The 15465-nt window shown below is 39.6% G+C and overlaps 2 protein-coding genes across 10 annotated transcripts in view; both read left to right on the top strand.

Moving 5' to 3' along the window:
• The first annotated feature begins 1769 nt into the window (after positions 1-1769).
• Positions 1770-10953, top strand: aktip (akt interacting protein). Its single transcript, XM_078252817.1, has 10 exons — positions 1770-1920; positions 2875-2999; positions 4179-4387; positions 4636-4700; positions 4823-4923; positions 5251-5339; positions 6570-6668; positions 8931-9038; positions 9172-9232; positions 9422-10953. The coding sequence occupies exons 2-10, from the start codon at positions 2952-2954 to the stop codon at positions 9527-9529; spliced, it is 888 nt and encodes a 295-aa protein (XP_078108943.1). The 5' UTR covers positions 1770-1920; positions 2875-2951; the 3' UTR covers positions 9530-10953.
• A 925-nt stretch (positions 10954-11878) lies between these two features.
• The window catches only part of chd9 (chromodomain helicase DNA binding protein 9), a 76653-nt gene continuing 73066 nt past the window's right edge, over positions 11879-15465 (top strand). For 7 of the 9 annotated variants that reach the window (XM_078252831.1, XM_078252847.1, XM_078252856.1 and 4 more), the window contains exon 1: positions 11880-11993. The gene's annotated coding sequence lies outside the window, so the exon portion shown is untranslated. Of the gene's footprint in view, positions 11994-15465 lie in introns of all 9 variants that reach the window. The other 2 variants (XM_078252882.1, XM_078252891.1) reach the window with 1 other exon arrangement.

The raw sequence follows: 15465 nt of genomic DNA on the forward strand, positions 1-15465 counted from the left end.
GGGCAATTAGCAGATTATCTGTATCTGTGTTTTATTTTACCGATTTACCGAAAGTTAATTAATTAAAAAGTGTGCAACATTGGCTCTGTAAGCAGTCTGCAACACCTGCAAACAAACTGTTAGCATGTTAAAACTTCAAGAAGCTATTTTTGTTTTTATGTTTAAAGTTTCAGTTTTATAAAATAATTGCTTAAAGCATTTAAACAAACTTCCAAAATGTTAATTTTGACTAAAAGATTTTATATTTTACTGTAAATACATATCTGTTCCAAATATCGGTTATCAGTTTCATTAACTACTATTATACAATGGTCTGGTAGATAGATAGATAGATAGATAGATAGATAGATAGATAGATAGATAGATAGATAGATAGATAGATAGATAGATAGGTTTTGATTGTAAAGCAAATTAAAATATAAATTAATGTTTTAAAAATATGTTATTTGGCAAGTGACCATGGTATAAGCGGGTCAATGCCCTTCGAGTGCATTGTCAGGTATTAATGGACGACAGTGAAGCGTGAACCGTCCGACGTGCAGCCTCCGCCGAAGTCCATTAATACCTGACAATGGACACCTCGTCGGGCATTAACCCTTACATAATCGGTATACGTCCAGAAAAAACAGTAGGCTATCGGTCAACCCCAAGTAGGCCTATATTTTTAAAAAATAATTCAACATTAAAAAAACACTCTGTACATTAAAGGTGCAGTAGTTAAGACTTATAAACTAACGTTCTGTCATATTTGCTGAAACTGACCCTATGTTCCAGTAGAACTACATAAAGCCGGTTAATTAAAAAAAAAGATCCGGCTCCTCTGGCACCACTTACAGCCTGATTTGCAAAAATCCACAGCTTCCTGTTCAGATGCTCCAATCAGGGCCAGGGGAGGGTGTCCCTAACTGCGTGTCAATCACTGCTCATGCACACACATTCATTCTCCCTTGTGGGGGGAGGGGCTTAGGAGACCGTTTTGGGCTTTAGCAGAAAGGGGGGGACTGAGAAGTTGTCACTGTTCAAATTCTTTGGCTAAGTCCTGGATCTTCACAATCCTACCTACAGCACCTTTAACATAAACTTTAAAAATAAAAGTTTTGAATGGCTCTATACTAACCATATTTCTTCAACCTTTAATGTAGCCCATACATAGGCTATGATAGACGGTAACATATGTATAGCCTAACATTAACCATTCCAAAGAAACAGCGAAGTAGGAATATTTTTTAAAGAAACGAGTCAATGCGATTTTGGGTATAATTAGCTAAAGACTTTGAATTACAACTTAACTTTTTATGAGCCAATTCATTAAAACATGTTAAACATGGGTGGCCACGGGGTGATAGACAACAAAAAGCCATCTTGACATGTGTATGAAAAGAACAGGTGTAATCAATAATATCAAAAACAACTGCATTCCATTTAAATTAGCTATCTGTAGTTCCAAGGCCCCTATATTTTGCATTCTGGCTTGATGTTATGGCTTACTGGGAAAATAAAATAAATATTTTCTTCTTTTTATTTTCTTTCTTTTTTTTCTCAAAAGAAAAACAGAGCAATGATATACTTTTTCTTTTCTTTTTCTTTTCTTTTTTGAGCAATGATGTACTTACCGTTTAGCTAATTGACAGTGAACCGTACAAGGACGCTTTCCCTTTCAAGTGACAGAAGCGCCAGCAAATCAAATGCGAGGACGTTTATCCCGTAGACCAATGACAATCCGTTCTCTTACACCGAAACGCCCTTCATTGAACTCTAGTTTCTGTGTCTGTCAAATTATTTAGCTAACCAATGTTAGCAAGTTAGCCGGGATGACACTCAAAGGAATGGCGAGCAGCTGAGCAGTTTCAGCCAAAATTATACCGGGACACACGTTAACATCTCTGTTAAAGGGACTTCTACAGCTCTTTAGCAAATACGGTGAGTTACTTCACTAAGGTGTTTTACTTGCAAGGGCTAACATAAAAGGAATAGTCAATTGACAGCCCCAAAGGTAACATTAGCATTGTAAGCTATGTTATATATAACGTTAACCTTAAATGAGTTCAGGAAAGCAGGCGAGTCAACGTCAGTGTGTGGACATTTAACATGAACTAGTCTTACGCTTCGAAAGAGTATTTAGTCACATTTCATGCTGTCAGCTAACGTGAGTTAGCTAGCTAGCTAGCTAGTTAGTTAGTTTTACGTTAACTAGCTAACGTAAGGGTAACAGTGCTAACGTTAGCACTGTTGGGGCGAAAGACGAGGTACTTCGATATCCTGTTCGAAATACCACGATATTAATAGCAGAATGTATTAAAATTAAAACACGGGTCTCTAGTGTTGCCACCCTACGACAGCCTACATTAGTTACACATCAGACTTTTAAAACGTCGACCACTGCTAGCATACTTCATCAAACAGCCAAGTCAACACCAAGCTAACCTAACGTTATCCCAAACAATCATTTCAGATCTTCGGACGGAGTTGCAGCTTTTACCGTTTTTCACTTTGTAGTCCGTCAGCACATTAGGAGATTTTAATGTGAACTGTCAAGTTGCAACGATCGATTGCTATAGTGTTAGGTAGGTGACATTAGATCAGTACTAGCTACGTACTTGATGGTGTGTTTGTTTACATGTCGTGTGATAGATAATTTATTTATCCACGGAGAAAAAAATGAACAAAGAATAGTGCAGGGAATTAATCAAATATCAATCAAAAATACAAGTACTAATATAATATAAGAGTTAAAAGTAAAAGAGTAAAATATGCCCTTTAAACGTGCATGCATACAATATGCAGATTAGATGTGCATTTGGATGTTTGTGTGTGTGTATTTGACCTCAAGTGCAGCCCCAGTCACTTGTTTCATGTGTCTATATTCCATTACAGCAGCGGATGGCCCGGACAGCACTTGTCGTGGGGCCTACATAGAAAGAGGGACATCAATCTGAACCTCTGAATGAGTAATGAACCTTAACCCCTTCTGGAGCATGTCTGCCAATACAAGTCGTAAGGTAAAGTAGAACACTTAAACTATAATACTACACATTCAACTTATTTTCATTATTAAGAATATAGTTATGATAGTTTTGCATCATAGGGCCTATGGCATCATATGTTAAATGTGTAGGTTTGTTGAAAAACCAGGGGAGATTAACCTGGTTGACATATGCCATGGAGTTTTGACTTTCTCTCTCAATGATTCGGAATACTATATCAGCATCACCAATGTGTGTGTATGTGTCTGTACTCAGCAGTCACAACTTTGTTTCAAGTTCTAGACAACAGTCATTTGATTTTGGAGACAGCTGGCAAATGGTTTCCAGTGTAAAACTTTGTTCTGTTAACAGTGTTTGTTTTGAGCAAGTCCAGTCTTTTGTTTGATATCTTCATTCCTGCACCTGTGTATTCATTTTCCTAGGAATCTCGGTAAACCGGAATTGTTAATCCTTAAATTAAAGGTGTGGTCCGCTACTCCCTTTTTTGGAAAATTCTGCCTCCTTCAAATCATTCATAATTATGACCAAAAACTATCTATTAATGCTAGAATACCAGTAAGCGTTAGCCTACTTAGGCTAGACTGAATTTCCACATACAAACAGGAAGGGAGGTACATTTTAGCATGTTGGTGCAACCCGGGTGAGGTAGGGAGGAGGCAAACGGTGTACCTTGAGAATGGGTGTGAGTTAATACTTTTCTGCCTAGTCAGAGGAACATTTTAAACATCATTTAGTGAAGTCTGACTTCAGTGAACATGCAGGCTAAATCTGTTACATTAGCACACTATTCACTGCAAACATTCCTGGAATACTTGTAGTAGTCATCAGCGGAGTGCGTTGTGGCTTCCTGATGCCTTCCTGGCATCATGCTGCTTTGTGTTCGATGTGTACAGTGACACTTATCATTCTGAACAGCATCAGTAAGATACAATGATAGTTGTACTTGAAAGTGCTTGCTCTTGTCTAGACACTTCTTCCTGATAAACTGCAAACAAATGAACAGTGTAACCTGAGAGGTCGGTCACAGCACATGGTTACTACCCTGGGCCATTTTGAGTGTGCATAATAGCTCGTAAACAGTAGCCTTCTCTAATCTGGTTCTCAAGACTTGCCTTCCGCCTGCTTTTTTTAAAACTTTTTTTTTCACAGCTGAAATGTTGAGATTCCTGTTATATTTCTCATACATAATAACAGAGATCTGACATCGAGGAACAGAGTGGGCACAGGGAGCAGAGAGCCAGCCCGGCCCGACTGCCCTTTGGCAAAAAGCAGCTTCCCCCCATTCCTAAGAATGCAGCCCCCATTACCAAGCCTGCATCAACGGGCACCCCAGCCCAGTCAGCCAATGGCACACACGCCTCCTATGGCCCTTTTTACTTGGAGTACTCTCTGCTGGCTGAGTTGTGAGTATTGGACCACTGTCAGAATTCAAAGTTCATTGTGTTTGTTCTTATAACCTTGGCACTTGTGCTTTTATTTGGAGTTCCTTTTTAAAATCTTTTGGTAGCACCTGCTTTTAAAACACAAAGCCATAGTCTGTATTAAATTGGGTTCAAAGTATCCCTTTGTTTGGTACACAAGAAATAAATTCGCTCCATGCATGTTTTTCTCTCTTTTGTATTGATCTGACTTCTTGTCATGTGACCTCCAGCACACTAGTGATTAAGCAGAAACTCCCTGGAATTTATGTGCAGCCATCTTACAAATCGGCGCTAAGTAAGGATGCCCTTTTTGAAGTTCATGCCTGTTTCATATATACACTGCTTGGTTCAGCATGATTCATACCTGTGTTGCTGGAAGTAAAAATTCTGAACTACCATATGTCTCCAACTATTTAGTGTGGTTTGGGGTCATATTCATCAGACATGGCTTGTACCAGGATGGAGTCTTCAAATTCACAGTGTATATTCCAGATAACTATCCAGATGGAGAGTGTCCTGTAAGTATAGTGTACTTATTTGTTTGTTTACAAAAAGATAAACCATGAAGTGTATTTTCTAGCAGGAAATGTTTTTGGGCATCCAATCATAGTCTGATTTTTGTGCTTAAGGTGATGATTTTTTCCAGGTCTGCTAAGATTTGGAAATGTTAACATTTAACAGTTGAACTACATTATTTTTTTTTCAAGAGACGTTAATGGGTTGACTGTCTAAAGAGAGAAATTATCTTGAAAATGACCCTTTTTGTTACAGAACACTCATAACATTTTGTTAAGCAAAATGTTGAAGCAAACCTTCAACCATCTCTTCCCTATGCTTTATCTCAGAAATTAGTGTTTGACATCCCAGTCTTCCATCCTCTTGTTGACCCTGTGTCTGGAGAGCTTGATGTCAGAAGAGCTTTCAACAAATGGAGGTAATGCTTTCTGCCTTTATGCTTATGCAATTTACTCTCCTATTTCTCTTTCAAACATGAATATTTAAGTGAAAATTAAATGATTCATATTAGGGCTGAACGATTAATTGCATTTGCGATAATAGCGCGATATGTTAAGATGCGATTTCCTAATTGCAAAGGCTGCGATTTGGTCACGTGACTCGCACGAGCAAATCAGTCTGCACTCTGCAGAGAAAGCATCAACTTAGCACGCTAACGCTACGCCGCACCTTGGGCAGATCTCTGTCATTCAAACAACTCTGAGTTGTAGTTTAAAAGTTTTACAGCCATTTTAATAAAATGAAGGGTTTTATTCGGGCTCGAGTCCATACATGCAGTTAATGGATACAGGCGCGCAGAACTGAAGGCTCGGTTAGCAACGATTAGCTGTGGTTAGCGGTTAGCTCCTGTTAGCTAGCTCCGTTATAAAGATATGGAGCGGAGGAGACTGCCACGGGGAGGGGTAACAACCAGACTCTGATAAATGACGTTCGGGGAGCTTTCACAGCAGCGTGGCCGCGTCGTTTCAACGGTTTTATTAGTACAGTTAATCCCACAGCAAGAGCACCAGCAGCATGCTACTGCTAACGTAACGATAGCCTCTCTGTCTCTGAGTGTGAGTGCAATGTTGACGCTGTCATGCACGCAGCACGCAACTTCATGAGGGGAGGGAGGGGCTGGAGACAGAGAGCTTAAATAATCGCATATTGAATCGCAATCGCAATATTTTTGAAAAAAATCGCAATTGGATTATTTTCAAAAATCGTTCAGCCCTAATTCATACTGTGTACTAAATGCCACCCCATCTACCCCCCCTGAGCCAATCTGGCTTGGCCAGTGCTTCTCTTGGACAGTCACTCAGCTGGACATTGTCTGCAAAGTCATCTTTTGGACCAAACCAAATTTTTCAAACCTATTTTTAAGTAGAACAAAATTGTCAAAACAAATTCAGTATGGTGTTTATTCAAATCAGAGTAAGAATAACTTGGAATATCTACCTAATTTAATATTTTAACATATTTCTTCACTTAGAACAAGGTCATGGAATGTAACTCCAATTCTATGATCGTATGGTGTCTTTTTTTTTTTTTTTTACATTTTCAGCCTTCTTGGTTTTCTCACATCAAACATAACGAGATTGTATGCACCCATATTCCTGGCCAAAAAGGTTTAATGATGTTGTCAACTCCTTATGTTGTGTTCTTGTAGACGAAATCACAACCACATCTGGCAAGTCTTGATGTATGCGCGTACAGTTTTCTACAAGATCAATACCACGGAACCACTCAACCCAGAGGCGGCTGTGCTGTGAGTGTCAAGGCCTCCTTTCAGTTGTTTCTATCCTGAAGTAAGAGATGAACCATGAGAAAACAGCACTTGCTCTCTAATGCTGCGATGTTGTTGAAGAATAAGAATATTTTTTTTATTCACGTTTATGTTGTGTTTAAACCCCCTACCGCTAGATGGCTATGCTGAGACGCACCACTAGTGTCCTTGCCTAACAGTGCCTAGCAGTGCCTGACTTTTTGCTAGACGCTAACAATGTAGCTATGGCTGAAATTTGGCCTACTTTAGCATATAAACATTTGCTCACTAAGGACCTGTGAAACAAAATCCCAAACTGGCAGTTTGTTTTTCTGTGTACTGAATTGTTTACCTAAAGTAAACTTCTTTGACTTTTATGAACATCATGTCTTTTTTTTAAATATTAGTTTTTCTAAAATTATACTTTTAAAACAAATCCCAATATATCTCCTTACGCACAGTATCAAAATATATTGCAATATATTGATGTATCGTGATACGTATCGTATCGCCAGATACTTGCCTATACACAGCCCTACAATATACATTAGCATTTTTTCTGAAATGCTTTTTTTATTTTACAATCGGAAGACAAACAAAATAATATATATGATAATATGATGTCTATAGACCAGTAGTTATTTTGTCTGACTATTATTACGAAATTTATATATATATATATATATATATATTTTTTTTTTTTTTTTTAGGCTAAATAGAATTAAAATGCAAATCTAGATATATTGGTTCTTCAGTCACTGACGTAACTGAGTATAAAGCAGAATTGTATGCAACCAAGTTCTGACTAAACGGCTGCATGGCGCAAGAAAGTAGTGTTACAACACTCAACTCATGGAAGTAAGTTGTTAATCAAAACATGGAGCATATCTATGAACTTGTTTTGTTTTCCTGCTTCCTCTCAAGACCTTTTTCATGGCATGACATTTTGACTTGTCATAGCAGGGAAAGCCCACGACAGATGATGGCTCAGTTAAATCAAGTGTCCCAGTGCCAGCGTGCATCAATACCAGTACCCTTGAACTAGCTCACCTAAATGGAATTTAGTCCTTTTTTATGTTCTCAATTACCCCTATTTTCCACGCGAGCGATCGCTGCCATTCAAGTCAATGCTTGATATTCCACGGCGCGTCCCAGAAGCGCGCGTGAAGCGGATCCCCGTTCCGCTAAAGATACGCCCCAGGGTCTGTTTTCACGAGAGCCATGGGCTGTTCAGACAGCCGGGCAGGAAGTGAAACAGCGAGAGTATCCAGTCAGTTTACCAAAAGACCCCACCCAATACCGTATATGTCTCCTTTACAACACCACGGACAACGAGAGATTCATCCTGGAGGTGGAAAAACATAATGGACATCACAGATCTTTTTTTATAAAGACAACGCCAGAAAAGAGAAGGTGTGGAGTTTAACTGTTGGAGTGCTTGGAATGGAAGGTAGATACTAGCTAGTAAACACCTGGTTGTTCTGTAAAGTACTTGTAGAGACAATTAATCTGCGAGTCGGGCAGCAAGATGCTCCGCTTCTGAGACGCTCCCGGTGTGGTATGGCACGTGGCAGAGGACGGAACAAAACCGGAACGCAGCACAGACATGCCCAGTGGAAAATCGGTGTTACACCTGCCAAAAATGTCTGCTGTGAAATACACTCAGTTGCCAGTTTATTAGGTACACCTAGCTCAAATTTAATGCAGTCTTATACAACACTTGTCTAATAAATTGTGCCTTCATGACCGTAATAACTGTCAGCTTTTGCTGAAACTGTTTTAGAAAGATGTTGATTCAACTGTACAGTCGTCACGGAGGCTGCAGTTTCTGTTATTTAGTTTAGCCTCATTGATATGAATGGAATGGACAATATTAGTAACACCTGTTAGTAAATGCAATACAATTCAACAGCAACATCACCATTTTATTTGTCATTGCTTTTCACCATAGAATGTGATATAAACCAGAAATATGATGGATATTGTTTACAGGCCTTTGAAACATGACATTATAAAAACATAAAATAAATGTAATATCTGTAAATTAAAAAGGAACCAGGAACTCCAATCTTTGTGTTCCTATCCAGCTGCCTGCTGTAGCTTTCTACATGTAGCTCTTTTTTCTCTTGGCAGTTATTATTGCAGAGCCATATGCAGGTCTTTTAACCTCCTCCACAATAAAAAAAGGTTTGGATTTGCTTTAGGATTTAGTTATAACCCCTGTCTCACATGTGTCATAAAGCATAACTGTTTTTTTGCTTTCAGATATGAAAAGGATGTGCAGTTGTTCAAAAGCAAAGTGGTGGATAGTGTGAAACTATGCAACAGTCATCTTTTTGACCAGCCCAAGATAGATGATCCCTATGCAATAAGGTTGGTAAACTGTCCCCATTGTTAACATTCCACAACCCTAGCCACTAGAAGTAAACAAACTGTAATTCTTTCTAAACTGTGAAGGGAAAAAAGTTGACTTGTGCTCACATTGCCACTCTTATCCATTTGATAGTTTTTCGCCATGGAACCCAGCTGTTCACGAGGAAGCAAAAGAGCGGATGTTCACATACAAAGTACGTTCTTGTGTGTGTAAATAAAACTACAGAAGTCAAACATCTGAGTTTTTTGATTGTATATGGGCAGGATAGTGCAGTCTACTGCCAAACCAAAGGGTTTGGTTAAGCTAGGGTGTGAGCTATAAGCATTTTTATTGGTTGAGCAGTTCCTGTTATGTAGCTGCTAATTTGCCTTTGTTGCTCTAGAGGCGGCCTGAGGATCACCACAAGGGAACGCAGGTGTCAGGGCTGTCTTGGGTGAAGCCTGGTTCGACGCAGCCCTTCAGCAAAGATGACAGTCCTCCCCAGAGCTGAACCTGCGCTGTTGCCGCAGCAGCCACTAGAGGGAGGCACAGCTGTTTCGTTGAACTGGATCTTTGAAACAGTTGGGAGAACTCTTATGTTAAATCTCCACCTTATTGCTCAGCTTTAAAAGCTTTGTAGGCATTTCCTCAAGCAGCTTTAGAATAAGGAAAACGTTTGTATTATATGTAAATCGACGATGACAAATGGATGTCTGCGCAACATCATTTAGGCTGTGATGCAATCAAAGAGCTTTCTCATTTAGATTTTCAGATCCATGCACATGTTGGGCTAGTTGATACATTCTGTCCCAAAAGGAGCTGAAAAGTATCAGTAAAGCATTCATACGGTAAGTATAGTGGACTACATGATCTCTACCACTTGTTAAAATTGGCTCAGGACTGTTTATTTGTCAGACTTGGAATGTTGTCAGTCCCAGCTGTGTGAATGAACCCACCCCTGCCATCACCTAATTAGCTTGACATATGTTTTATATTGGCTTCTTATTGGACAATGATTTATTTTTAATCCCAGCGTGTAAACTATTGTCTTACATAGTTCCTAAAAAATAAAATATATATATATATATATATATATATATACACATACATACACATACATACGCGCACGCAAAGCAGGCAAGGTTTTAAATGAGATGCTAAATAAGTAAGCTCGTATTTTATTTTGTCGGATTTTAAATAATTTTTGAATATTTTATGTACCTTTTGGCTGTTGGTTATTAAAGGTTTGATGTGTAAATAACTGATGCTGTGCTAAGCTTTGACTATTAGAGACCTGTCTGCATTGACGCTTGGATTTTCTAAATGATTTTTTTTTGGGGGGGGTTTTCTTTGCAAATGTTAAGTTTTCTTACAGATTTTTTATTTTTATTTTTTTTTTTTTAGACACAAGTCAAAGAAGTTACTGCAGGATTCCCTCATTAGTCTGAAGGAAAATCAGGAATGTATTTATTAAGATTCAGTTAACTAGTTTCTGACAGCACAAAATGAAATGTTGTCCAGCAACAAGAACACACCTTTTTTGGTTGTGCCAGACAAAATGTTGCGTTTTATGTAATGTCTTCATCTGAAGAGGGCTCTGGCTAATTTTAAGTAATATTGCCCAGCCACTTTCAATATTGTTAAACTAAGGGTGTGGAAAAATGTGTGGGAACCCAATAAGGAAAATACTATTTTGGAGTAGTAGAAATGGTGCTGAAACCCGTTAGATCTATTTCTAGCTACTGTGATAGGCAAGGACATAACAAAATCCCAGTGTACTTCACACACTGGCATTTGGGTTGTCGGCATCTTTAAATGTCTGAGTTTTAAGGCGTTACGTATAGACCCATTCCTGCTCCAGTTTGTGAAAGACATTACTGCGTAGATGACATGAGATTAAAATGATTTTCTCTGAAACCAATAAAATGATTTAAATTCATAAATGGAATTTTTGTTATTACACTTGTGGATCGCCATACATGGTTGTACTTACTTTAAATACCTGATGTAGGGCACAGATTATATTCAGACCTTTCTGGAATTGAGTTTCATTTCCTGTTTCCAAGTTGCATATTGCTCCTCTACAATTGACTCAGACCTGCTATGTTCATTGCAGGGGAAGGGGCAAGGGAAACAAAAAGTAACTAATATGTTCAAGGTATATTAGTATATCTACATGGGAAGTTTGTAGTTGTGGTAACATGTTCACATGTAATCATGTTCACCCATACTCAACAGTCTGTAATACATTGTTGAAGGATACTACAGACCATATTCTGTAAGTCCTTTTTACATGTATTATAAATATTGACTTGATCTATCGGAGAGTGCTTGCAAAATTTTAAGCAGGACAAAGTATTTTTTTTTTTTTTGTGCCCTTGGAGATTAAACATGTCACGAATTGTATAAAATCAACATGAACACACTATTGAGGACGACAGATAATTTTACCGTATTCCAAATTGGAACAACTTCATTTAGGCAGTATGTTGCCCCGTCAGCCACCAGAGGTCGATGTACCCACAGTGGAGAGCAGGTCTTCCACCCATGTCATGTTTGCATTAAGGAGAGACTCCGGTGCATGTGCGAATGTAAAACCTCTCCGGATTGGCTCTGGCTTGTACGCGGCCATCTTATGCACTCTTGTCAATATTGACTTTACACATGAAACCATGATTTAATCAGCCGTTTTCCGGGACTGGTTGGCGTCGGCAGCCTACCAAAAGCACTCCCACTGAGGGAACCGGTTTTTCATTTTACGCTGAAAGGCAAAAATGTTGCAAAATGTCGCTGGTCCAATCAGAGAGGAGGTCACTAATATGCAAATGCATGTTATCACAGTCACGTCAGCAGCAGCGGTAGAGCCGCTGTGCCGTGGTCGCCAGCAGGAGTACAACTAACAACACAGTCACAACTTCGCCGATAACACTCGCTCTACATTGACGTCTGGAGTTGCATTTTGGTGTTCGTATCAGGTAAGAAATATGTTCTTCATGTGATTTTTTTTGGAGAGATGTTTCGGACTCGCGCGGTTCTGTTTCATTCAGGCAAAGAGCTGTCAAATTGCTGACAGTCGGTTAGTGAGGCTCGCCTCAGCTGTCTGATGACACACAGCATTGCTGAGTGTGTATCTTCCCGGTAGAAATAAGACCGTTGACTTGCCAAACTTGTCCGCATTAGTTTCCCGCAAGTTTGCATATAAAATAACAAATGTCATCGTACTTTCTTACAGTTTGTCGAGTAATTGAAAATGCGCGTGGCTCCAAAGTAGTCTTCCGTGGTTCTTGGTCATGGTGGTCCTGAACTGACAGCGACCAGCCTCAGTCAGCACCGTACTTAGCCTATATGTAACGTTAGACCCAGTAACTGTTAGCACTAGCAGTGCCAACACGTCGGCAGTTTTGTTCTAAATAAAATAAAAAATAAAAAAAATAAAAACGAAAGTCGGTCGAAGATAACAAACAAGTGTTGTATTATGAGGGTTACCACTGTCGAACTCTCCATCTCTCCGGCCTCCTCCCCCTCCTCTTTCTCACTGTGGTCACGACACCCTTTTACCCTGTGGTATCCAAAGTGGAGGTTTGGCTAGGAGCACGTGTGACCAAATCTACGGCCCGCAGCTACCAAAATTGAAAATGTCCCACGTGCATTAATTTTGCTTCAACTTGGCGAGCAGTTGTAATTTTTTTAAGTAGCGCAACACATTGCCGCCTCGCTGGTTTATCAAACACCGCTCGGAGCAGAAGCCATTGCTGGGCTGAAGATGAAGAGGATGCTGCCGAGGCTTCAGAGGTAAACCCGGTGTCTCTTTAATGAAAGCAAGACTCCATATCAAACTTAATAAAGCTTTAAAAAACGGTACGAACGTTTGCCGAGTGTTGCATAGTACCATTGTACCAATTAAAACATTTACAGAGTCTTAAGTATGCTACTAAATGAATGCGGCTTCAGTCGCCGCAACACTTAGCTACTTTGTTCCCAAAGTGGCTAATTTGACGCATTTCAATCTTCGGTTAATATTGCTGCACTTTTTTTTTTTTTTTATGTTGTTTTAGCTACAACTTGTTTGTTTGATGTTGTTTGACTGAGGTGCGTAGAAGTGGCTACTTCCAGGATTCAATGGCGACCTCGGGACAGTTCTTGTTGATATTAGGTATGAGTTGCACGTGCCTGGATTGTGCTATAACGTCATTATTATTAAGGAAACAGCTGGAAGGCGACTAAGGCTTAGGGGAACTGGTCTGTGGCTTAGGGCAATATTGGGTGTGTTTTAAAGGTTAGCAGTGGCTTGGTTATCAAGCTCAGAAATATGCTGCATTAATTCATGGTACATGGGGAAAGATAATAAACGTGTATTGTTTTTAATTTCATATTAGCCTGTACAGTTTTGCCTCCAGTTAGCTGTTGTAAGTCCACCTTGAACGGAATTCTTACTTTGCCTCGTCTTTCAACTTGTCTCTGACTTACTGAAAGTCACCAACAAGAGGATATCTGTTGGAAATCATTTCAAATGATACACATGAGTTTAAGTTTCATCACACGTTTGTTGTGTGTTCATTAAATGAAAGGACACAAGCACACTTAATACATTGTCTTGTGTTTGGCACAAACTCATTAGTGTTATCCCAAATGATTGGTGCACATCTAAAATGAGTATCATTATCATCAGAAACCCCAAGTAGGCTACATAGAAAACACTTCTTTACTAGGGTTACAGATGGTGTAATTATCACTTGAGTATGACTGACTGGGAAAAGTTTCTTATTGTACTTAAATTGCTGAGATGTGGCAGTTACGCACATTCTCCTCTCTTAATTCTTCAGTAACCTATTTCACGTGTCACCTGTTTTGCTTGTTGGGAGAGTGTAAGACAAGTCAACCGTATGTTGCCTATGAAGATGGGCATCCAAAGAAGCTTAAAAAAAATTCCAATTAGGAATGACGATGTTCCATGCCAGGACCATCCACATGATTCCTCAATAAACAGCATAGTAAACAAAGCACTGGAGTGACCCTGAGGTTGGAGACAAAGCCCAAATTGACAGGAATGGCGTCATGCCTGTGTGAACAGATTTTTTTTATTGGGATCTGTTGACGGTGGTTGGTGGGGAGAGTGATAATATATGTGCCTGGTGGCATGACAGTGAGCCATAGAAGAAACTGCATGCGATGATATTGCTCAAGCATTTTCCCACCTGTGTTTATTTATGATTAGACTTTAGTTTAGGCTGCATTTTTGTTAGTAATTGAAATTACGTTACCACATTTTGAACAGACTGCTGGAAATAAAACTTAGTGCTACACACACACCAAGTCAAAATCACCTTGTAACAACATAGCCTAAATGTTGATGTCAATTAAAATAATATTATAGTGTAACACAGACAGGCATGTTGCTCATGTTTGTAAAATATGAGAATGTGTTTTTTTAAAGTTGCTCACAGACTATACAAATACATTAAAGGGATGGTTCGGAGTGATTTCACCCTAGGGTCCTTTGCACCCTGACCTCGAGCCAAACCCCCCCCCCCCCCAGAAGCTTTTTTTCCCTTGGTCTAACATTGGTCGAGTTAGCACTATCAGCCGAATGGCTTAGTGCGGGCGCTAATGGATCCAAAGGTGTATCACGTAAATTACCCCACTAATAATGCCCAGAATGGTACCAAACTTCTACAGTAGTACAAATAGGTTATGTACTCATAAAACGAGGCATTGGAAAGTTTGTAAGTACACCAGGAGTTTATATAAATAACATTTTCCTGATGGCTTCTACTCTCTGCTACCACCTTCCACATTTTTTAGCCAATCTGTCATTTGAAATATATGTTAGCCAATGAAACAAAACGTACCTCTACAAGTTAGACTAACATACTAGAGAAATGGCTTTGCTTGTTTGTGCTTTTGTGTGCCTGCCTGTGTGCATAGCAAGTCAGCATATAATGACTGACCTGAGTAAGCTTCTGTCATCTTCCGCTGATCTGTGGTTGCAGAACTCACACACACACACGCTCACACACCCAAAGAACCTCATCTGTCCCTAGCTGTTGAAATTCTATCAGCTGTCTGGCACCTCCCACACATTCTGCAGTAGCAGGGCAGGCCGCGTCATTGGTTTTGGGGGTGGCGGGTTGAGGTGTGTGTGTGTGTGTGTGTGTGTGTGTGTGTGCGTGTGCGTATGTGGAGGGCGTGAAGGAAGAGGCACCTGCTTATGGCTGCCGGTTGGTTTGCACCAGCTGCTTTGCTACACACATGAAAGGAAGTGCTGATGGGTAATTAACTGTACCAAATTTCTCCCAGACCCTTCTGACCTAGCCATAACCTAGCTTTTGAAAGTTTTTTTTTTTTTTTTATAAACTGGATGGGTTTTGCAATGCTACTCGCCTACAAGCATGTACACTGATGATGACATGGATAATACAAGTAGATATGGTTGGGGGAATAAAAGTA

This window comes from Sander vitreus, chromosome 1 (genome assembly GCF_031162955.1).
Source record: "Sander vitreus isolate 19-12246 chromosome 1, sanVit1, whole genome shotgun sequence".
Classification (NCBI taxonomy): domain Eukaryota; kingdom Metazoa; phylum Chordata; class Actinopteri; order Perciformes; family Percidae; genus Sander; species Sander vitreus.